This window comes from Phyllostomus discolor, chromosome 3, assembly GCF_004126475.2.
Source record: "Phyllostomus discolor isolate MPI-MPIP mPhyDis1 chromosome 3, mPhyDis1.pri.v3, whole genome shotgun sequence".
Classification (NCBI taxonomy): domain Eukaryota; kingdom Metazoa; phylum Chordata; class Mammalia; order Chiroptera; family Phyllostomidae; genus Phyllostomus; species Phyllostomus discolor.
The window spans coordinates 26,936,919-26,962,366 of NC_040905.2; the positions used below are offsets into that span (position 1 = coordinate 26,936,919).

Genomic DNA, 25,448 nt, shown 5'->3' on the forward strand with positions numbered 1-25,448 from the left:
GTGGGCATCGAGGGAAAGGCGTTCTGAACAGAAGGAACCACAAGTGCAAGGCTGGTAAGTAGGGATGTATCTGATATGTTCGCAGAACTGCAAGGACACCATTGTGGGTGACTCAGAGAGAAGGAGGAAAAAGAAATGACATGAGGTCAGTGCAGTGACCAGTGAGGGAGGGTCTTGGAAGTCTTGATGAGGACTTGGGAGCCCTGGCTGTGCCAAATCTATGGGAGCCATTGAAGATTTCAGCAGAGGAGTGACGCAATCTGACTTAACTTCTAACAGCCTCAGCCTGGGTGCTGTGTGGAGAAACACTGTAGGGGGTCAAGGGCAAAAACATGATGAACATCAGTTGGAAGGTTATTGTAGTAATCCAAGCTAGAGATGATTTATGGCATGGGCTAGGATGGTGGCATGGTAGGTTATGAAAAGTGTAATTTGTAATGTATATATATGGTGGAGCTGACTGGAGTTTATCATGGACTGGGTGATGATGATAAGACAAAGAGGACTCAGGGATGTCACCAACCCAACATCCAGAAGAATGGAGTCACCACTGACTGATATGGGGTGTGCTGGAAAGGGGTCTGGTTGGGTTTGGGGATAATGATTAATATTATGATCTTGGTTTTGGACATGTGATATCTGTCACATCCAAGTGCACATGTGAAATACACAGCTGGATGTGCAAGTCAGAGTTCAGGGGAGAACCTCAGGCTGGAGTAAAATTAGGAAGCCATCACCAGGTAGAAGGTGTTTAAGGGCACAAGTCCAGAAGAAATTACCAAGGAAGTTAAGTATTGAGAGGAGATCTCCTGGTGAGCCCCGGTGCCTCCCACAAATGTGGAAGTCTGGGAGTCGAGAAGGCACCAGCCTGAGAAAGAGATAAGCCAGAAGCATAGGTCAGTGTCATTTCTGAGAAGCCAAGAGGACAGCTTGCTTAAGGTAGATCAATAAACTGTGTCCAGTACAATTATAAAGTCAAGACAAAGGAAGACTGTTTGATGGCATTGGTTTAGCGGAGAGCACTCACTGGCGACACTGAAATAGTTTCAGCAGAGGGTAGCGGAAGGGAGGATCCAAGAGAGAACGGGAGGAAAAGTAGAGACCGTGAACATGCACATTTTCAAGAAGTGGTTGTTGTTTAGCTACAAATATTCCCAAGCTTTTAAAAGTTCTGTATGAGGATCTTAGGTCGTCAGTTGTGCAGGCACTTGGTGAGGAGCAAGCCTAAAGTTGGGGCAGAGATCTCAGAGTCCCCCCTCTCGGCAAAAACACCACACCTTGAGTGATATGTAGAACAGTATAATTTCTTAGATGTTAAGTCATCAGAGTCCAAAGACTTCTTAGAATATTATATATATATTTTTAATTGTGTCTCCTTTCACTGGAGCGTGGTGCCTGAGTGGAACCCCAGCTCTCCTCATTGGAGGTCCCTAACTGGTCTGCCTGAAGTTGCTTCCTCAACTAGGTTTCCACAATAATACTTTTCTACTCTCATAATTTCAGACATAAATAAGGAAATGTATATAAAATACTAGTACACTGGCTGGCTCAGTAAAGGTTAACTCATATTACTAAATAATACCTATCACACTAACTTGGATGTTCGAGGAAGTCACTTGTTTTGACTTTAGACACAAAATATGTCCTTTGAGTCCCAAACCATGCCAGTTCCTGAGCTGGGTATACAAAGAGGAGTAAGGGGTGATTCTTGCCCTCAGGAGACCTCGCTGGTGACAGACAGGAGAATGGACAGTGTGCAGCCCAGTGCCCGGGTGAGACAGGTTGGTTACCATGGGAGCTACTCGAGGGGCATGTAACAGTGGGGATCAGCTGTGCACTGCGAATGCTTCCTAAATGCAGTGGCTCCACCAGAGCGAAGCAGTACAGACGGAGCTGGTAAGAAATGGGAGCTGGAACAAAGTCAAAGAGTAGAGCAGGGGTGTGGTGGGATGCGGTGTGGGCAGGAGTACAGACGACCAGCATATCAGGCTTCCTTGAGGCAGAAATGAGTGACGGAGTGGGGGTGGCGATAAGGGGGGAGAGGAGTGGCACAGAGCTTGTACTTGCATCATTCCAGCTGAAGGCTCACCTGATCGCATTGGCATGCTAGAAACTCCATTCTGGGGAGCTGCGTGGAGGAAGGGTTTTCAATGAAAAAACAGGCAGAGAAACACCTAGGAAGCCACTGGAAAAGTCCTTGCCTGCTCCCAGACCTAGTTATTAAAACTTTCACCCACTTATTTTGAAATGAGACAATTTAAAAATGATCACTCATAAGTAGTACAGGAAAAAGAAGGCTAAATAAATGATATAAGTAGTTTTGACATTTTTCTCCTGAAAGATAGGTTGCTTAATTTTATTTCTTATAATTTAAAAGTTAAATGTGTTCATTTTATTCATCATGAATACGATTAGGTTTAAAAATAACATATTGTGGTATAAAGCATTTGCAAATGCCAGGCATTGTGCCTGACACTTGGCAAACTGTATCTCTTCCTCTCCAGCAATGTAATATGTTAGGTACAATTTTCACACCCATGCTATAGATTCAGAAACTGAGGCTTGTCAATAATAAGTTTCTTGCCCAAAGTCACATGGCCAGAATGAAAGAGATGTGATTTGAATGTAGACTACTTTGCGTTCAGTTTCTCTAGACTCTTAAATATATGCAATATGTGGGTAGAGGCAGCATATTTCTATGGTATTGAAGAAAAACGCCAAGAATATAAAAGAGAAACATAAGTTTTCAACTTTTGTAAATGACTAGTGATTTTAAAGAAAGCAAGACTGTCTCGAAAACTTGTCCACATCCTATTGAAGGACTTTACAGTACCAATCACTGTTCACTCTGGTAAGAAAGATAACATGATCCTTCCATTTTCTGTTTTTGAGCCAAATGAATCCTGTTAAAAATAGAAATCTGAGTTGTAAATATGTATTCCAGTTAAGTCGAACATCACAAGCATATTTTGAGGCAAAAGTGAAATGGATTAAACGTAGATCCTTAACCAACAATTGCAGCAAAAAAAAAAAATTGACGTGGAAAGGAATTTAGTCAAGGCATGCCCACCTTGTCCCCCTGCCAGATGGACATAAAGCCCAGTATTCTGAGTGGACCGCATACTATAAACCCCACATGTCACATATTTGGAGATTTCCAATCCATTCCCTGACCTGCTAATGCTCCCAGGCGCACCTGCTATAAGAAAGGGGAAAAAAAAGCCTAATCCTAGATAAAAGCCTTCTGATCTCCGCTGTCAGATTCTCAAAGGAAACATGAAGCCTCCTCAGATAATGAGCCAGTTTGGTTAATACCTTGCACTTGAGATATAGTCAAAATGCAACAGGATACCTGACCGCCTGCTTCTTTAAACTGTGCTTCCTGGAAGTGAGCTTTGCCTGCAGAGGACAAACACTTGATCAGTTCTTGTGAACCTCCTGTTCATCCACAAGTAAAACAAAGAAAATAATTCCTAGTTTAGGTTTACTAATTAGAATGTGATCAGCCTATGGAATCAGTCAACACTTTAATTTCAAAGGTCGTTAAAGTTCATTCTCCACCTGCATTCCCGGGGGGTTTTTGAAGGTGGACCCTCCCTCGCCCACAGAAGCTCGATGGCATTCCACTCTGGCTGGGCTCCCAGCTCCAGCGCCCTCCTCAGATGCGCCCTCTCTCTGATCCCAAGTCCAGGCCAACTTCTAGATCAACAAGCTTGCAGGTTGATTCCCACACGTTGACCCTGTCCTGCTTTCACCATCAACGGGACTGCTCCGCCCTGGCCAGCCTGCACACAAGTTGGAGCATTCGCCCATACACCTAAAGGGTGCAGGTTTGGTCCCCGGTCAGGTTCATACCAGGTTTTGGGTTCAATCCTCTGGTCGGGGTATGTATGGGAGGCAACAAATCGATGCTTCCCTCTCTCTTTCTCCCTTCCTCTCTCTCCCTAGAATCATTAAAACATATCTTCAGGTGAGGATTTTTTTAAGTGACTATTCGTTCAGCCTTTAACCCCCTGGAATTCTGGGACCCCATTTCATAGCAGAGAACCCTCATCCGAGTGGCCCCATGGACACACCTGGTCTCCAGGCTTTGCCTCTGAGAGGGTGGATACCAAAATCTCGTCAGCACACCTCCTCTCCGCTTGCTGACCCCTGTCTGACAGCCTCCATCTGCTTAGAGACTCAGAACTCCCAGAAATGGCCATTGGGCACTCCTTTGTAACGTTGCTTTATGCAGCATCTCATCACGCTTATACTGGTATCTGATTTCTCTCCAGTTATGTCTGGGTCAGACTGTAGCAGTGAGAGGCTGTTTTAACATCCCATTACTGCAAGCTGGTGGCTGGTTCTGAAACTCAATATCTGGAATGCTAGGTGGCCCCAAAGGCCTTCCTGATGTCTTTCTTTTTTCGGTGATTCACAAAAATTAGTCCCTTCCCTACCTACGACATGGCAACCTTGCTAATTAAAGTGGAATGAACAGGTTTGTGTTTTGTTTTAGTAGGAAAGTGGCGTCTTTATGTAGAATTTTGTCAAAGCTTTTGTAATGTTATTGATACTTATATGATTTTGATCATGCTTAACTAGGAAATGTAAATTTAAAATATGAAACTCTATCTTGAACAAGAGTTTAAAGGTGGCACACTCTGACCACTCATTTGCCGCCCCTATGTCTCAGACCCCTTGAAGAATCACATACAGAACTACAACAGCAAATGGCGTCACAAAAGAGACCAGAACACAGAGGCTAGAGGCCAGTGGGTGGGCATCACTAAGAAGCAAGCCTTTTTAGGAATTTTCTAGAAAGTAAAGTAGATAGGAGTGATAAGCAATTAAAATGTAGAAGTTTCTCCCAAGAATCTGCTCTGCCAGCACGGCAGAGGCGGACTGGCTGCCTTCAGTGAATGCTTGGGCAGGCCCAGGGTCAGAGTGGAGCTGAGGAGCTGGGGGAGAGAGGCCTAACAATGAAGGGACCCATTGAAAGTCAGGGCTGGAGGTATTTCTGAGTTGGCTGCCTCCTCCCACTCACATCCCCTCTCCTACCAAGATGTTACCACACAGCCAGTGCCGACTCCAAGGTGAAGAATAGGAGCTGAAGAAACTGAACCGACTGAGAAACTGGGCTTGGGTTGTGGCTGCCTGTGTGGCCTAGACACAGTTTAGTCCACACAGGCCTGTGGGGCAGGGGGCTGGCAGGGGCTCAGCCCCCAACCTTATGTCCCCGAAGGAAAGTACCAGCCTGGATGCCCCGCCCTCCCCTCATGAAGTCTTACGCAGGGACACATGGTGGAAAAGACTTCTGTGTAGATGGTAGCTAAAGAAATTGCTGCTGGGTTTTTCTTTCTCAAGATGATAAATTAACAAGGATTCCTGAGGAATTGGGGAGAATTAGAAGCATAAAAAATAGAAAGTGAACTCTCAGCAGAAACAGAGATAATTTACAGAAGAAAAGAGATGAAAAGAAACAAGCAATAACTTCAGGTTAAGTTCTAAAAAGATTCAAGAAGATCTTGTGTGTATTAAGTAAAAACTGTATGATATATGAAAGGATCAAAGAACAGGAAAATGTTTATAGGCCACAAAAATGTAACTACCCAAATTAAAGATTTGAGAAGATGACTGGATAACAGTCAAGGAAATCACTGGGAAAGGAGACCAAAGGGGGAGAAGATGGAAAACCTCAAAACAATGCATGCAGTAAGAGCCTTGAAGGACAAATCCAGGGCATCTAACTATTACTAGAGTCCGGGAAAGAAATTGGAGAGAAGAAAGTTATCAGTGAAGTAATACAGAAGAATTCCTCAGAGCTGAGGGACCTGTACCTTCATAGAAAACACCCTATGCTTGGAGTCAACAATAATTCATATTATATATCATGAAATTTTAAAGTGCCAACATAGAAAGAACCTAACGCCCCTGGGGAGAGATAAAGCAGATGCCACCTGACTTGCGGTAGTGATATTGGATGATAAAGAACAATCCAGTGATGCTCTCAGAGTTCTGGGGTAAAATATTGTTCAACCTAAAACCTATATGTAGCCAAATTATCCATCATCATAAAGGGAGGACCACACATTTTCAAACTTCCAAATCCTCATAAAAATCTATCTCCTGTGCACTATTTCCTGGAAAGTTACAGCCATTGAGGATGTATTCAGCTAAATAAGGGCATAAAATAAAAGAAACGTGATACCCAGAAAGCAATGGACACAGCTAGAATGAAGTTCTGGGGCAATGAGGAGAAGTCCCAGGTGCAGGCAGGAGCAGGGTGGTAGCGAGAGAGCTGGGCAGCGGGCTAGCCAGCAAGGAGAGGTGGGACCCAACACGAAAAGTCCACAGTCTTGAATGTAGTGTAAGTCCCCAAGAGTCTAGGTAATTTTAGTGTCTAAGGATGGAACAATTAATAGAATGAGTAAGAATAATCGAGGAGGGAGAGAGCCTTGTGCATATCTGGGAAGAATGTCCCAGGCGGTGGGAACAGCCAGTGCAAGGCCCTAACTGATCATTCTTGGCCTCTTTGGGAAGCAAAATGGGGCTCCACTGAGATTGTCTGTGTGTCTTCTAGTGGGGATAACAATTCCATAGAGTCATCACAGAGATCATATGAGACTGAGATCACGCCTACCCATTTTTATTATTGTGCCCACACATTAAGAGGACCCAATAAACTATAACTGTTGTAACTATGGAGACTCATATCAGCCAGGCTCTATTGGGAATTCAGAGAAGATGGAAGCCGTGTCTCCAGGGGTCTTGCTGGATTGGAAGGAGGATGGGAGAGACAGTAGTTCAGAAGTAGCTTTATACCATGTAGTGAGGATACGAGCTATGAGAGGGGACCAAGGGCTGGGGAGGCACATCCAGGTAGAAGGCTCAGGGAAGGGTTCTTAACAGAGGCAGCGTTTGAGGTTGGTTTGAACTAAGTGCAAATGTGACCGGTGCAAAGAAGAGAAGGAGAGTGTAGGTCAGGAGGAACGGATTCCGTGTTAGTGATGATAAGCGTCCTTTGCCACCATGAGTCCTGGGGACGTGGGAACGTACATGAGGTGAGGCTGCATGTGGTCTGAGGGATGCTCTCCTGACCCGACTCTGAAGAGGTGTGACCACATTCAGGATGCACTGCAGAGACAGGGATGGTTTTCCTGAGTGGAGATTTGAACTCTTTTTTTCTTATAATAAGGGACGCTGAGATTTTTCTTCAAAAGAATAGCTTCTCTAGAAGGCCCTTATGCCTCTTTCCAGTTGGGATTGGAATCCCAGGTGCATGTGAAAGAATATTCAAGACATTAGAGACTGGAGGCAAGATGAGGGTGTGTGACAAGTGTGAAGAGAAACAAATTAACACAGACCCAGTTCTGGGTCCCCATAAATGAACCAACTCCCAGGCTATTCCCTTTTACCTCATCGAGAAACAGGCCAGGTAATGTGCAGCCCATTGATTTCCTGGTAGTGAACTGTGAGAATCTGTCACCTTTCCTTAGTGCTGCAGGCCAGACGGATGACTGGTAGAAATAGGAGTCTACGGGAAACTGCCTTTAGGTGTAATATTGCATCAGAGAAGGAAATGACGGACTGGGAAGAGAGAGACATGGAGACACATGCAACCCTGTGTTTTTTGGCCGCCTGGACTGTGGCTTCCAAGCCGGGTCCTCAGCACCCATCAATGGAGAAAGCCTGGCTGATGTCTGACCCCACAGTGTGTGTCTCTCACATCTCCAGGCTCTGTGCCTCTGAACTTCAGGTCAATGGAGTATTGGGGCAAAGGTCCCTGGGTCTCTTGTCAGTGGCTATGCATTTTAGGTCATAGGTGTTAGGCGAGTTAAGTTGGGCAAACAGGCCTCCATGCTAGCTACTCACTTTAAGTGTTAACATCAGTCCCATGATTATAGTTAAGTAGTAGTTCTGTTGTAATAATAATGAGGTTTTTAAATGTTGAAATTACTTTTTCAATTACAGTTTACATTCAGTATTATTTTGTATTAGTTTCAGATGTACAGTGTAGTGGTTAGACAATCATGTACTTGACAGAGTGTCCACCCACTATTTCAAGTACCCACCTGGCCCCATGCATAGTTATTACGATGTTATTGACCCTATTCCCTATGCTGTACTTTACATCGCTGTGACTATTCTGTAGCTTACCAATTCATACCTTTTAATCCCTTCACCTTTCTTACCCCTTCCCTCTGTCAACCATCAGTCTGTTGTCTGTGTCTGTGACTCTGTCTTTACTTTGTTTATTTTGTTGTTTGGATTCTACACATGAGTGAAAGCATATGGTATGTGTCTTTATCTGTCTGAAGCGTTTCCCTTAGCATCATACCCTATAGGTCCAACCATGATAGAGCAAAAGGTAAGATTTCATTCCTTTTATGGCTGAGTAGTATTCCACTGTGTACATGTGCCACAGCTTTTTTATCCATTCGTCTATGGGTGGGCTCCCACGGCATGGCTATTGTAAAAAATGCTGCCACGAACCTGGGAATGGATATAATCTTTTGAATTAGTGTTTTGGGTTTGGGTGTTTGGGGTTTTTTTTTTTGACATATTCTCACACGTGGAATTACTGGGTCATAAGGCAGTTCCATCTTTAATGTTTGGAGGAACTTCCAACTGTTATCCACAGTGGCTGCACCAGTCCACATTTCCACCAACAGTGCACTAGGGTTCCCTTTTCTCCACATCCTGACCAGTACTTGTTGTTTGGTGATTTATCAACGATGGCCATTCTGACAGGTAGGAGGTGGTATCTCATTCTGGTTTTGGTTTGCATTTCTCTGATGATTAGTGATGTTGAGCAACTTTTTGTATGTCTATTGCTCACCTGTATGTCCTTCTCTTTGGAGAAGTGTCTATTCAGGTCTTCTGCCCACTTTTTAATTGGGTTGTTTGTTTTTCTGGGGTTGAGTTGTCTGAGTTTTTTAAAAAATTTAGATATTAACCCCTTATCACGTATACTAGTATCCCTGGCAAACATCTTCTCCTGTTCAGTAGGTTCTTTTCATTTGTGTTGGTGTTTCCCTTGCTGTGCAAAAAAAAAAAAATATTGTTTGATATTGTTCCTTTTGTTTATTTTTATTTGTTTCTCTTATTCCAGAAAATGTGTCAGAAAAAAATATTGCTGAGAGTTTACTCCCTATGTTTTCTTCTAGGAGTTTTATGGTTTCACGTCTTACATTTAAGTCTTCAATTTGTTTTGAGTTTATTCTTGTGTGTGGCATAAGAAGGTGGTCTACTTTCATTTTTTGTTTGTATCTGTCCTATTTTTCCAGCACCATTTATTAGATAGACTGAGTGTGTCCCATTCTATGTTCTTATTCCCTTTATCATAGATTAATTGGCCCCATAGGCATTGATTTCTGGGTTTGTTTGTTTGTTTTGTTTTTTGACATATTCTCAGATGTGGAATTACTGGATCATAAGGCAGTTCCATCTCTAATTTTTTTAGGAACTTCCAACTGTTCCAATAGAGGGAGTGAAAGATATTTACTCCCATCGATCTCTATGTCTGTTTCTATGCCAGTGCCCTGCTGTTTTTATTACTGTAGGTTTGTAGTATAGTTTGATAATCAGGTAATGTGATACCTCCCACTTAGTGCTTATTTTTCAAAATTTCTATTGCTATTCAGGGTCTTTTGTGTTTCTATACAAACTTTTGGATTATTTGTTTTAAATCTGTGAAATATGCCATTGGTATTTGGATAGGAACTGCAATAAATCTATAGATTTCTTTGGGTAGTATAGATATTTTAATGATGTTAATTCTCCCTATCCATGGGCAGAATGTACATTTTCATTTATTTGTATCTTTTTCAATTTTTTTCTACAGTGTCTCATAATTTTCTGAATACAGGTCTTTTACCTCCTGTGTTAAATTTATCCTTAAGTAGTATTTTTGATTCAGTTGTAAATGGGATTTTTCCTTAGTTTTCCTTTGTGATAGTTCATTATTGGTGTATAAAAATACAACTGATTTTTGAATATTAATTTTGTATCCTGAGGCTACTAAACATTTTTTAAAATTTTTATCAAGGTACCTGGGATTATGCCAAGACCAACTGTTTTAACAGATGTACAAATAACCTTAAATGATTAATAACTGAAAGTTTATCAAAATGGAGTTAATTTTCAGCCAAGCCTGCATTAGAATTCCTTCTTCTACAATATTTAATCAAAGTGCATCTTGTAACTTTTATTACAAAATTACTTGTCAAATATTTAGTCCATGTTACACAGAATGTATTATGTTGTATATTTATAATACATATATTTTTTGTTTATTGTATATTCTAAACCTATGACAAAAATTCTATACACATCCACATGTGCATATATACATGTATGTATATGTGCATATGTACACACATACAGGGTGGAGGAAAGTAGGTTTATAGTTGTTGGTATGAAAAATAATGCAGTAGATAACAAATGATAATACCAGAATAAACTCTGTGTTTCACGTATTCACAGTTGTAAACCTAATTTTGCCCTACCCTGTGTGTGTGTGTGTGTATAAATAGAGAGAGACTTTGCATTTGCTGTTGAATAACTAAAGTGAAAAGTCTATTTATAGTGCTATGTATTATTACCAAAGCACTGACTTTGGAACGAAGGAAGTACCCTGAATTTTCCTACAGTCAGAGGAGGCAGGGCATTTGAATAAGCACACACATGGACTCCCCAAGGGCAGCTGAGGCCCCTGCGTATTTCAGAACTCATCACCCCTCCCCTAGCACGTAGTCAATAAATGTTTTTGACTGACTATAGTAAAGTAGCTAGCACGTGAAAGTGTTGTATCCCATGGATAACTGGAAGTCATCCACAGTACAGGGAGAAGAATGGGCACATACCAGGTTCTCCCATAGTGACTGAAACATTAAAAATTGCCAACAACTACCAGAAACACTTGGCTCAGTGGGTATTGAAAACCTGTAAGATTAAGTGTCTGCTCCCTCACACCTGTGATTCCCAATTCTTGGGAAAGTGGCTTCCTGTGTGTTTTGGGTCTCAACTGTAGTACTAACAGAGGCCTAGACAGCAGTGCATGGGATGTCATAGGCTCGCCTGTGGAAACAGCGGTTCTCCCAGTCTAGCTCTGGAGGTCATAAGAGATAAGTAAATTAGAGAACATGAAAACAGACGATGCCCATTCTGCGGTGTCTGTATCCCGAGGATCTGTCCAGGTACACGCAGGTAGAGACTTGGCAGCAAAGGGAACCCAAAGAAAACCATTAATGGTTTTGACCCAGTGCACTTGAGTGGCCCCTCACATTCCTGCTTCTACGTACATATCTTGCAACAGACGTGAGAGCCTCGGCTTTTCCTGTTTGGCCTCCCAGACAGGACCTAGGCCCACAAGTGCTACTTTATTACCGAGAGGGAGTCCACACTCAACCCCAAGTGATCTCTGCATTTCCTGATGTCTCTGGCTTCCTCCTGTCCTCTCCTTGGATGGACTGGCAACATGCTAAAGAAGTCAGAACCTCTCTCAGAAGATAAGCCTCTTTTAGCAGTCGATGTAGCAAAGGGAAGTCCGTAGGCATTTCTCTTTAGAATGAAAAACATACACACACTCACATGCTTACACACACAGGTTCAGGTATGAACCATTCAGGTATGGTTCCCAGCTGGTTAGAATCCCATAGGGCGGGCCACAGTTCCCTCCGTGACTGAGTCAGTTAGCTGGTTGTTGTTGAAATGGCCACAGACTGCCCTCCCACCTGGACAGTCTTCTAGCAAATATGTAGTGTTTGTTTTACATTGGAAGAGCCGATGGAAATCGTTTTCTGTACTAGAAAAGCATCTCTAGCATCATTACCATACCATACTAATTGGTGGTTTAGTAGTAAGTCTTTACATAAAAACAACAGATGAAAAATGGGGTGGGTGAGTTATCACTATATATAGTCTCATTAGTGGTGTATTGCATGAAAAAATTTGTTTTAGTAAACATAACTGGTATTCAAATAATAATTATTTATATATAATTCAGTTACTGAATGCATTCTAAAACACACACACACAAATATTAAATCTTTAAGCAGGAAAGGATTAACTAAAAACTCTAGTCCTCCTAGAATTGCTTATTACACAACATAATTCCTCTCTTCTCAAAATTTTTTCACATGTCAAATATTATGTTGAGTAAAATAATAAAAATGCAATATAGTGTTGATATAAAAATGTATAAATTATAAAGAGAATGACTAATCTATGAAGCAGTTATTTGCCCTTTCCCCTATAAATTATGTTAAGGGTTAATGGTGTCTTTTTCTTCTGAAATTATCACCAAGGCCACTGGATGGGTGTTGGTGAAACATATAAAGCAGTAAAAAAAAAATGATATAGGAGTAATACATTTTATGTTTGCATTTTAAGGAGCTAAAATCTAGTTTTTAAAAAGAAATCTGGGCAGCTTATCTATGATATATCTAATGAATCTGAGTTAAAAGGCCTGTGTTTAAGATGCTGAGGTACAAAACATCTTAGTTCACATATATTTCGAAATATTTGAACCTATATGTGGAGAAATGGCACACGTAAGCCAGATGTTATCTGATAAAACCCTTCTCCTTGTCCAAACATTGAGAATATCATCTGTGCCCTTTGATGGGTAAAAACACATAAACGAAAATGAAAACTTAGCTTCAGCTCCCAGAGCAGTCAGCACTTCTGAACGCAGAATGGGGACTTCTGGTCCCTTGAAGCTGCAGCCTCTCTGTGTGTGTGTCCTGCTTTGCATCTCAATATAAGAAGGAAAAGATGGGCCCTGGCTGGTGTGGCTCAGTGGACTGAGTGCAGGCCTGTGAACCAAAGGGTCGTGTTTTGGTTCCCAGTCAGGACACATGCCTGGGTTGCAGGCCCAGTCCCCAATAGGGGGCATGCGAGAAGCAACCACACATTGATGTTTTTCTCCCTCTCTTTTTCCCTCCCTTCCCCTCTGTCTAAAAATAAATAAGTATAATTTTTACCAAAAACAAAAGAATGAAAAGATGGACCAGGAGCACCTTTTTCTGGATGCATACCAGGGAAATATCCATAAGCATTCAAGCAGTTAGGTCCAGAAGCCAGACTCCAGGTGCACTGTCCCTGCATTACACTGATGGAGCGTGAGAAGCAGCTGTTGAGAAACAAAGTGACATTCATTGAATTTTATCCACCTTGCTAATAAAGGGGAGTGTGTGAATATGAGCCTGGCCATTAAAAACTCTGATAAGTTACTGTTTAACAAAGCACCCAATCATAGATTCCTGTGCATCAGTAGTAAATTAGGATGATAGGAACATCTCAGTGAGCCCAGCTTCCGGTTCATTTTACCCAGGACACTGCTGCCAAAGCTGCTCCCAGGGAGGAGACAGGTTTGGGAGCCAATTTTAAACAGGGGGCCCCCTCCCAGGTAAAAATTAACAGAGATTAAACTTTTTTTATAATTTCATGTCAGAAGTTTTTAAATACAAGTCTAAAATCAAATTAGCTTGCCCTTCTGTACAAAAAGATATTACAATTCAAAGTTTACCCCCTTCCAATTTCTTATTCTGCCCAGTGTGAGCTGAGGATTTGGGCTACCTGTGTGAGTCTTTCTGGGGGTCTTTCATCAGCTTCCTCAGGAGTGTCTCTCACTTGAATATCTGTGGTTCCTCCGAAGTTGTGTTTAGAATGACTTCTAAGAGATCACAGGACACATGATTGTCACTGCAGTGACCCCAGCCCCACCTGACACAGACAATCAGATATTGCCTAAAAACTTGTTAAAAACGCAGAACCTCAGGCCCATCCCCAAACCTACTGAATCAGAACCAGAAGTTTATGGGGGGACTCACACGCACATGGCATTTTGAGACACACTGGAATCCATGGCTGGAACATTGTATACTACTCTATATCCTGCGTCCCAAGATAGGAAACCAAAAGCAGGTATCGGGACAGGTGCCAGACCCCCACAGTTTACCCACTGCGCTTCATTAGCATCAGTACCATCTTAGACAGTAGGTTTCCACAGGCTCTTCTCTACCTTGAAGTTGTCCAGAGTCCATAAATGCAAAGCCACATGACCTTTGACTGAAAATAACGATGGAAATGGCCCATTTTAAGAATGCAAAGATATCAGACTCCACAGAGCTCATTATACTCCATTACCACTGTCTCATTACTTTTCGCATGCTTGCCTGTCAGAAAAAAAGAACTGAACAAAAGAAGCCTGTTTTTCTAACAGCTTGGGGAGAAATGTTTGTGGCTGGGCAGAAAATACAAGAACAAGAGGTCTATGCCTTTAGAAAGGATCAGGTCCCACGGGCACACTCACTGCTGCGTTCTGACCAGGGATTTTGGCTTTTCAATTACTCCTACTGGAAAGTATTAGACTCCCAAAAGATTACAGTATTCATTTGGTAAAAGGTGTGGTGGGGCTTCATAATTACAGTAAATTGTATTGGAAATGTCATCAAGAAAGTTACAGGAACATTTAAATCATCCTGTGTTTTGTAACTTGCCAGAGACTGTGAGCATTCACGTCACTTGTGATAGCAGCACAGCTGTGTCACCGGCCACATTTCCTTAGTGTGGTGTATAAACTCCTTGGTCTGGAGTTTATAAAATAGATGCAACAACAGGGCACTTTTTTGCCTTCCAAATCAAACTTACCATACATTATTTTAATCATCAGATGGCCTGATACATTGAAAGTATTGGGCTTCAATGCAGTTTCATCATTTAATGCATATGAATTAATAATCTCCCTTATAAACATAAGTCTGAAATAGGGCTCTTGGCCTATACAGAAGATGTATCCATGTATTACAACATTTATAACAACATGAGACATGATGGGAAGTGAATTCAATGAATTAATGATCACTTACAAATGAAATTTAGTTTATGGACTTGACTCAGGATGCATAGGAAATATTTTGTATCATTTAACGACTGAAATTAATTTCTGAATTAGTATAGGAGTAGAAAGTAGATTTTGGAATTTTGATTTGAGTCAAAAGCAGAAATCAAGAATAAAACAAGTAAATCTTTATTGCGGCAAGGTATTCCCTAGATCTAAGATGTAAGAGTTGCATGTCTCAGCAATTAGCACACATATATGATATAACAATGTTAACCAATATTGTTACATTTTGTATTTCTTAAAGTGCTTGTTTGTTGATGTCATATTTAGGAAAATTTAATGTTTAATAATAGCATTTATCAAACCAGACTTTTTAAGAGGTTCAGAATTCACAAAATAACTCATTCAAAGCCATAAACATCACAGAGGACAGCCCGCTTAGCTACACAGGTCGCAGTGGTCAGGGAACCTGCCCTGACATCGGGAAGGGTGTTCGGTGAGGGGGGAATGGGAGGGGATTTGTGAGGGAAAAATATGCTTCTTTTCCAGGCTCCACACTTTTCTATTAAAGTTCTATTTTGCCCTTCAAAGATGTCCTTTTGCTAATAAATATCTGTGCATAAACTTTGCAGTTTTTTAAAAACCTGAATTCCTAGATTTTACTTTGGACTTCCCTTCATAGCGCAAGAAATGTATAGCTCTTCTTCTGAAAACAGCTCTTTATCTCAAAAACAAGAGCATTTATCTCTGCCCCTTGCTCACAACTGAGTTCAGTCTGCTTGCTCTGGCCAACTGACCCTGACCTCTATGTCATTTAGGCCCTTTTCTTCTTCCATTTTTTTGCAAATAAGCTTTTGAAACTTGCTCCCAAATTTGAAGTGAACAGATCAATGGCAGTTTGTCTTTAAGAACCTAATATTGATATTGCCAAATGAGAGCATGCAAACATCTATTTTTTGCATGCAAAGCAAGTGAATTTGCATTAAACTAGAGAGCCATAAATTATATAGTATAGAAATAAAAGAATGTGAATGGGGCATCATGAAAAATGAATTTGTTTCTTTCTAGTTAGTAATGGCATAGCACGGTCGTAAATGATATTATTTGAAGAAAGCAAGAAATGATAAACTGAGGGCTATAACATATTGAATCTTTCTTTTCTTTCTTTTAAACATACCTATGTCCTCTCTCTCCACTTTACTGGGGACAGGTGGTTCTCATTCTGACCCCTGCTATGATGATAAGGCATGGGGACACCCAAGAAATGCACAGTGCGGCTCCCCGTGCAGACGGACTGAGCCCAATTCATTTGGGAGTTGTGTTCAGGAATCAGCATTTCCAAGAGTCCCCCAGATGATTCTTTGTGGAATAAACAAAGATTTGAGAATTAATCATGTTTTAAGTAATGAAAATTCTAATGCAAATATACATGTATATTTGAGCTGAATCTTTCGTTTTGAAATTCTCATGAGTTTATGTGTGATCCGTTGAATATTTCAAATTCTTTCAGTAAAAATATAGTTGCTCTATGAAATTTTGAGTTAAAAAAGTATCTGTTTAATCCTCACAATAAACCTAGTATGAACTCATTTCTTTTAAAACATGGTGTCAGAGCGAAGGAGGCTGGGGGAGGCAGAAGAGGGTAAAGGGGGATAAATGGTGACAGAAGGAGACTTGACTTGGGGTGGTGAGTGCACAGTACAACACGCAGATGACGCATTGTACAGGTGTAGAATTGTACACCTGAAACCTGTATCGTTTTATTAACCAATGTCACCCCAATAAATTCAATTAAAAAACACAGTGTGGATTAAATAGGTACTAATAAAATCTCTTCTATTAATACTAGGACATGAACCTCAAATAGATGGACGGCCTTTTCTCTGGCTGCTAGTTCCCTGGGGCTGGGGAATAGGAATCTTCCTGCTGTGGCACCTCTGGGCCTCATAGAAGTTTTCTGCTGAGATTTCAGATGCTCGGAAAGAACCTCTTGATGCTGCTTCATCAAAACAATATACCCTCAACACTTCGTCTCCTCTCTCCTACACTACTTAATTTTTCTTCAGCCTTTATCTTTCTCTCTGTACCTGTCTGCATGTGATCGCCTACTTATTTTCAAGGGCAGACACCTGGTCTGTCTTAAGCACTATGGTGTCCTCAGCCCCTAGAAGTTGCCCAGCAGCTGCATAAATATGTGTTGAATGAATGAATCCATTGAGCAATATGGATTAACTGGTACATAAAAATGATACCTGTACCAGCTAGCATGTAGACATTTATTTGCAAATCAGTCAAAAAATGATAAATGTTGCATATTGCTGGTCGGATGAAAACAGCCTGTTGGATCCTGTGACCCGGTGAAAATGTGGGGTGAGGATGAGGCGAGGAAGGCAGTGAGGGATACTTCAGCCCTTTCGGCTTCACAATTATTTTCCATGTCAGCGACTCCCTGCAAGTCTGTTGCTGGCTTCCTGCTAGATTAGCAAATGTTTGTTATCTCCCATTTGCAGGTTTAATTTATGCCATATCTATTTCTAAAAAGGATTCTACCTTTTCTCAGCCATTTTAATATTTCGTCCCCTTTTGGACTTAATTTATTCCTGCATGCTTTGCAATTATCCATTCCAAAGCAACCCTATTGTTTAAGAAAATAAAAATAAGCTGTAAGATTTACACTTTGCAGTATTTTACAAGAGTATCAACATTTTATCAGTTATAATATTTCAAAATTAGATCTGTGTTATTTTTTAAAATATTTTGATGGGTTTTGTTAAGACCTGTTTGTTTTTCTCCCAATCTAAAGAATAGTTTCCCAAGTTAACATAATTTGACTCTGAGACTGAGTGACCTGAGAATGCCTGTCACAGGCATACCTGTTTTCATATGTGGTCACTCTCATCTCGATCCTCCCACAGTTTCATGCCATACAGATGCACGTATTGCTGTCTGTAGTTTTACACTTGAGGACGTCATGGTTCGCAGACCTGGTGGCTTCCCTTGGTTCACCCAGCTGGTTAGACACAGACCTAGGGCCCAAATCATGTCCTTTTATTTTAGGTTATTTGAGCAAAATTGGCTCAAGAAATAGCAGTAGAATTAATTGCCACTTTAGATGCTACTTCTTTTGACTTCAAACTGTTGAACATCATATAGTTGCACTCGTAAAGCCACCTCTTGTGCACAGAATTTGATGGTGAGCTGTGATCTCCGGCTTCAACATAGGACTGGCTCGTGTAAATCAGTGGTGGTGCTGGTAGGAAGCCGCCTGTACAGAAGCAGGGGGTACCAGAGGTCTAGTGTTCTCTCCAGTGGTCCAGTCTGCCCACCCTTCAATGCCAGAGGACTGAACCCTTTCCCCTGGCCCCCTACCTACAGTGCCACAGCCCAGTGGCCAGCAGCAGGTTGGGTCTGAGCCATCTGAGCATCCATTCAAGTCAGCCTTAGCACCAGTGAGCAGGAGACTGACGTTTTAGGACAAATGGTAACCCTTGTACAGCCACTGTCTCAGGCCTGGCCCTGCATCAATTTGCAGGGCTCTTGGAGGTATGGCCTATACAGAGCACCCATGGGCTATTACAATACCCTTTGACACTCCTGAGTCTCAACCTCTCTTAGCCTGTAAGCTGACCATTCATTTTCTAGAAGTGAGTCTTCAAACCCCTTGATTTCAGAATCACATTACAGATAAAAATTGGCAGTGGCTGCCCTCTGTAAATCCAAACTGTCTTGTGAAGAGGGGAAGTAGGAGAAGTGAAGGGTACAATGGCATTGAAAGGTTGACATTGGATGGTGGAAGTGTTGTTGAGGAAACTGGTCATGCAGCGGTATGTAGACACAGGTGCTGCACATGCCTGGCTGTTGCCTGCAACGGCAGGGCACCCTTTGCTGCAGTTGCTCTGGTCTCTGGGGTCTGCTTTCCCCTTCTTCTCCAGCGCTCTCATGTTTCCGTTGCACTTCATCACGCTGCAGCTCTGACCCTCATCTTGGTTGAGGTGAGGCTGTCAGAACTTTTTGTCCTGGACATCTGTGACATTTTGGACAAAGTCAGTTTCTCTGGCATTTTTTCTTGTTATGGTTGATAACATCATTCCAATTCCTGTGAAAGGTGTAAATGCTTACTAATGGTATTCTGAGTCCAGTGAGATGTGGAGGACTCATTGTCAAATAGGCCACAATGGTGAAAGAAAATTAACTACTAAAGAAAAGTATATTTTCTTTGAATCAGCAAATACATACACCTACTCATGAACTTTGGAGCATATTCCCAGAAGAGGTTGTGTGAGAAATTTTTCTCTTGAAATTGCCCAAAATAAAATAGATGTTATTAGTATGGGTCTTTCATGAGCACGAGTGGTAGAAAGCATGAATTCCAGAACTTCCACCTTTAACCTTTAACTCCTTGCCTTTCTTCTTTCTCCCATTTCCCTGTATTTCTTGCCAATACCTCTGCCCACCCATGAGCAACTGAAACCAGATAACAATGGATAAAAAGGAGTGTAAACAACGCTCCTTTTAGAAAGCCTTATCTCATTCAGCTCTATGCATAATGCTAAAATATGCAAATGTATTTTGAACAAATGTTTCCACAGGGAAACACTATGAACTTACAATTTTATCAAGCACATGCTAATTACAAAGTGTGGTATACTATTCAAATATTTAATAATTATACTGTTATATTTTTTCTTAATATCAGCACATAGTAAGTGTGAGATCCACAGAGGTAGACTTTATCTTTAGGTTCCTGTCCCCTGCCTAGGACCATTGGTCATTATTTTCTGATTCATGGTATACTAATAAAAATTTTCTAGTGCCCAGTAAATGCTAATAATAAGAGGATTTTTACACATGCCATCAGATCATATCACCACCTACAAGGTCAGCAAGTCACAGATACAGAAAACATTTTGATGGTGGCCAGATAGAGGGGAGGGGGCCTGAGGGGTCAGATTGGTGGAAAAGGTGAGGGAAATAAGAAGCACAAATGGACAGTTACAGGGTAGTCATGGGGATGTAAAGCACAGCATAGGGAGTACAGTAGCCAAAGAACATATGTGCATGACCTGTGGACACGGACAGTGGTGTGAGGGTGGCCTGAGGGAGTGGGGAGTGCTGGGTGGAGGGGGCAAAGTGAGAAAACTGGGACAACTGCAATAGCACAAACAAGAAAATGCAGTTTGTAAGAAAAGGTCAATAAGTCCTTTCATCCCTCATTGTTAGATGTTTTTAGAGGCTTACAATCAAGAAATGATGATAAAACAATATCTCTAACTCTTCCAGTGACAGATGATGTTTGTTTAACTATAAAACATTTGGATATACAATTAGCCCTTGCGCAACACAGGTTTGAACTGTGCAGGGCCACTTATATGCAGATTTTTCATTCTTTGAACAGTCAACACAAAGTTATGGTGTTGATAAATATAATACTGTAAATGCATTTTCTCTTATGATTTTCTTAATGACATTTTTTCTCTAGCTTACTTACTTCATTGTAAGGATACAGTATATGAGGTTGGTCCAGAAAGTATCCAGCCATGTAATCTAAAAAATAGAGACATTTTTATTGAAGAAGATACGAGTTACAAGAAACACTGTACATAGGACAATGGTGCCTCAGTCCCCTTTGGAACAGGCAACTTGGAACCTCACACAGTTCCAGTCACCATCAGCTGCCCCCTCATATTTTCCTGAATCTCATAGACTGCCTGAAATCTCTTTGCTTTCAAAGGTGATTTTAGCCTTGACTGGTGTGAGTCACTGGACTGAGTGTTGGCCTGAGAACCAAAATGTCACTGGTTCAATTCCCAGTCGGGGCACATGCCTGGATTGTGGGCCAAGTAGGGGGCGAGCAAGAAGCAACCACACATTGATGTTTCTCTCCCTCTCTTTCTCCGTCCCTTCCCTTTTCTCTACAAAAATACATACACACATACATACATACATACATACATAAAAATAAAACATCCTTAAAAAAAAGAATTGCTTAAACTAAAGTGATTTTAGTTTTAAGAAAGCCAGAAGTCACAGGCTGCCAAATCTGAGTCACCTGGGTGACGTGATTTTTCACCAAAAATTTCTGCACAAGACATGATGCATGAGCAGGCACATTGTTGAGATGAAGCTGTCAATCACCAGTTGCCCATAGCTGCAGCCTTCTGAATCATCTGAATAGTTAACATGGAAGAACGTTCAAGGTTAATGCAAAATTCGATGCAGATTCATTGCTTTACTTGCTCAGTCATTTTGAATGCAATGGCCACACAGTACACATGCTCACTCAATGCCATCTACTGCCCCACTGACTAGTATAGTAAAGTTGTCATTACCCACACTTGTGCATTCCCGTTCACTCTCCTTGGCTGCCAGGTTACATCAGTGGCTGGAATTTTTCCAGACAGACATCGTATAATACATGAAACATACGAAATATGTGCCAATTGACTATGTTATCAGTAAGACTTCCAGTCAACAGTAGGCCATCAGTAGTTAAGTTCTGGGAAGTCAAAAGTTACTCAGGGATTTTTAATTATGTGGGGAGTTAATCCCCCTAACCCATGTGTTCAATGGTCAATTGTAATGACTGCTTCCTTGCTTTTGGACTTGTAAGTTTTGGGCAATATTATTAAAACCTCCAGAGTAGGAAGAATTGACAGCAGGAACTCAAGGAATATCATACTTAAAATATATTCTTGAAAAATATGAATATAATATTCAGTGTGATATTGGCATGTGATCAATTGGATGCAATGAACCTAATTATGCAAAACAGTTATTTTGGACCTATCGTGCATCTGAACTCCATCTAAATCAGGATTGAATTAATTACTAGCGAAGGGAAAGGGTAAGGAACGTGCCTGCCCTATTCATTCCCTTTCATCAAAACAGTCAGTGATTTTTATTAACATTGAATTCATAGAATGCTTGGCGCGGTTCCAAATCATTCAGAAATCCTCAGTTTTTTGCTTATTTAAATTTTAAGCAGCCTGGATAAAATATATCTGTAAAACATTTATCTATTGGCAATTTCAAAGCTTTTGAATGGCTTTTTTTCTCAAAAAATACTAGACAAGAATACTAAAGTCCTTGTGGTTACATGATCCTGAAGAAGCAGCCTCATCATTGAGCACTGAAGCTATTGACTTTACAGTGCCCCCCAGTAAGGACTTGAGCCAGCAGGACAGAGGTTAAGCTATCCACAAAGGCCACCAAAATCAAGGAATTCCAGCACCCAGTTCTCTAGGCTGGAGCGGCGAGCTCAGATTTGGGGCTGTTCAAAGGCAGTGGACAGTTGAGTCCTAGCGTGCCGTGTGGGCATTAGCTTTGGAGATTCAGCCAAAGGGTCTTCCCTAAAATCAGCTGCAGCCAGATTTGGTTCTTGCGTGTTCTCTACTCACCATCATGAGATAACCATTTCTCCTTGATGCCCCGTGTCCTTCGCAGTCTGCACAATGGAGATGCTTCTCCTGGCACTTCTGTTCCTGTGATTCTGACTCCACCTCCCATGAAATGCTGGCTCTCAATGAACATGTTCCCTTTCCTTGTGTCAACTCAGCCTCTTAGTCCCCATAAAACTTTATTTGCCCACATGCGGAGGTTCTCTGGTTTGCTTCAAAGCCTCTTCCCAAACAATGTAACAAAATGAAACATATAATGATTTACAACTACTACAAGGCAAGTGCTATGTAGTCTCAGTTTATAAATTAAACCAGTTATTGACAACCATTTGTGTCTTCTTCAGAGAAAGGTACACTCGCTGCAAATGCTTCAATTTGGAGAGTATGCATAAAGCAACATATAACTTAGAAATCATTTTGAAAATATCTGCTTCTCTTAGGGACTTAGGCTGTTGTAAGACTGAACATTCGGGTTCATTCATTGTCCAGGGGAAAATTGCTGATGAGAACAACTCTGGTTCACTTTTCAGAAACAGCATACAGATGGCTTGCTGTCATGGCCTGTTCATTGGCTCATGACTTTAGTAATTTCTGTTGTAAAATTTAAGGTGCAAGGACTATGGGATGATAGGAGGTTTTTAGGTTTGACTGTCTACCTGATCCCATTAGTGAAGAAGCCACATGACATCAGTTAGACTGAGAAAAAAGGCATTTCGGTGCCCCATTCAGCGTGGATTTCTCTCAGCATCCTCGTCATCCTCATAAGGGTGATCAGGTTTGGGAGCAAAGCAAAGCAGCTGTGTGATACCAATAAGCTAATTAGCTTGACATATGTCTACCATTTCATGTTATTCATTTGCTTTTCTGCAAATTTTAACATATTTTGTCAAAAAACAAAATACATGTTGATGAAACAAGTTCTCTTTGCCTGTTGGTCAGGTCTTCATGTCTCCGGTTCTTCTGTTTCAGCCGGGTCCCGGGCCTCATACAGCAGCCAGCACGGCCACCTGGGCCCCGAGCTGCGGGCCCTGCAGTCCCCAGAGCACCACATAGACCCCATCTATGAAGACCGCGTCTATCAGAAGCCCCCTATGAGGAGTCTCAGCCAGAGCCAGGGGGACCCTCTGCCGCCAGCACACACCGGCACCTACCGCACGAGCACAGGTGTGTATGCAGGCCCCCCACCCCGCCCCGTGGTCAGTGGCCCATCCGAGGTGGGTGGGAATGCTTGGGCGCTTACATAAAGCTCCCTTATGAGAGGGGTGTGTGCGTGTGTGTGTGTCCATGTGTCCTCTTTCCTTACAAGCATTATGAACTGCTTCTGCCATCCACCTTTGTGGCGATGATGATGGAAACCAAACCGGAGCCCAGTTTACCTCCCTGAGTATGCTATAGAGGAAAGAAGTGAAAGGGCCACGGGGGTGGTGAGCTTGTTTTGTCGGACAGGCAAATTGAAGAAAGCAGGACTGACATTTTATTCATCGTTATTAACATACTTAATGAATATCAGTACTCCAAGAAAGCGCAGTCACTACACGGGATGTAAAAGACCTATGTCTAATGCTGGTAAGCATTTTTCTAGTGATGGAGTCTACCTATTTGGCAAGCTTGGGAGAAAAATATATTTACTAAAAAGCAGCATACTCTGTAAGGCAAACTGAGAATTTATCATGCACACTATTAGGTTGAATCATATTAAATTATTATTTAAAGGTTGGCTGTTGGCCATTGCATGTAGTTCAATCAATGGTATAACTCTCCTGGATTGAACACGTATTTTGAATTGAACACCATCAAAGGCCGCAGGAGAAAGGCACATGTTTTCCCAGAACATGCAACCATTTGCAAAACAACTGGTCAAATGTCATGATTAAATGTACCAGAGAACACTTATCTTAACTATAAAATAGATATAATTAAGATGTTGAGACTTGCTTTTATTATACAGCCTCACATTGCTAAGTAATCTTAGGAAATATTCTGTGGCTGATTTGCGGGGAGAAGCACTCTCTCCTTCCTCCCTAATGATACACATTACCCTGGTCAGGGGCTGGCCGAGGCGTGGGAAAGCGGAAGCTTGGTCGGGCACTTGGCACACGGGCTTCTGCATCTTCAGACTATTGTACCTTCTAGCTACCATGAAGTAGAGCGTAGCAATTTTGTTAGACTGCATTATGGTGCTAAATTACACGTTTTGAAGTCCAGTCAAGCTAAGTTGCTTTTATAGTTGATTATTGATATTTACATTTCATCATTTCACTGCATCATAGGAAAAAGGCGCAACATACTCTTCATTTTATTTTTGGCATCATAAATGCCATCCAATGTAAATAACACATAGCTTGGTGTAGGTGAAAAAAATACCCATTTATTCCTCTGTCAGAACGTGTCTCACCTTCCGCCTGCTAAATCCATACCTGTCTGAGGTTGGGCTATTTCAACATTGAGTTGTTGCATATTATTAACCTAGGTAATTTTTATTTCTGATGCATCCCTTATAAAGATGAAGATAACAAACTCAATTATGTTAAATATCTAATTTAACATAAGAAATTGACAACAAAAGAAATTATGTTCATTCTCTTTTACCATATTCATATGCTCTTAGAATTATCTCATTAATATACTTCTCGAGGGAGGTAAATGAAAAAGTAGCTACAATAAGACATAAATACTTCATTCGTCAGTGTCAGATTAAAGACAGGGGAAGACCCTCACACTTTAAAAAACTAACAAAACTGTAGAGTCTTTTCAAAGGCAGGGTCAGCAGCCTGGCTCGGGGGCCCCTCCCAGCCAGCCGCCTGTCTCAGTAGCACTCGTGAGCTAAGCGTGATTGTTACAATTCTAAGCGGTTTACAATCAAAAGATGGAATCTAATGTGTGATGTGAAAATGTATATGAAATCCAAATTTGAGTGTTCATAGTTCATACGTGAAGTTTCTGCAATATGGCTGGGCCCATTCATTATCAGCTTTAGCTGCCTTCCCGCTGCAGCAGCCACATTGAGTCCTTAACAGAGACCAGGCAGTAAAGCTGAGGATCTTTACTTCCTGGCCCTTTATAGAAAGGGTTGCCGACCCCTGCCCTCAGCCATCGATGGAGAACCACAAGGAATGAATGAGCAAGGGTTCTTCTTTGGTCCCTCCCATGAGGAAAGGCAGCAGGGTCTTCTATGTGCTCCCAAGGGGAAAGGCTGTTTGCCTGGGCTTTTTCCTAGG

At 41.5% G+C, this 25,448-nt stretch overlaps 1 protein-coding gene across 5 annotated transcripts in view; it reads left to right on the forward strand.

Moving 5' to 3' along the window:
* The window catches only part of CTNND2 (catenin delta 2), an 828,740-nt gene that overhangs the window by 455,026 nt on the left and 348,266 nt on the right, over window positions 1-25,448 (forward strand). For all 5 annotated transcript variants that reach the window (XM_036020261.1, XM_028518208.2, XM_036020263.1 and 2 more), the window contains one exon: window positions 23,200-23,394. In XM_036020261.1, the coding sequence (XP_035876154.1) occupies window positions 23,200-23,394 (195 nt within the window). The remainder of the gene's footprint in view (window positions 1-23,199; window positions 23,395-25,448) is intronic.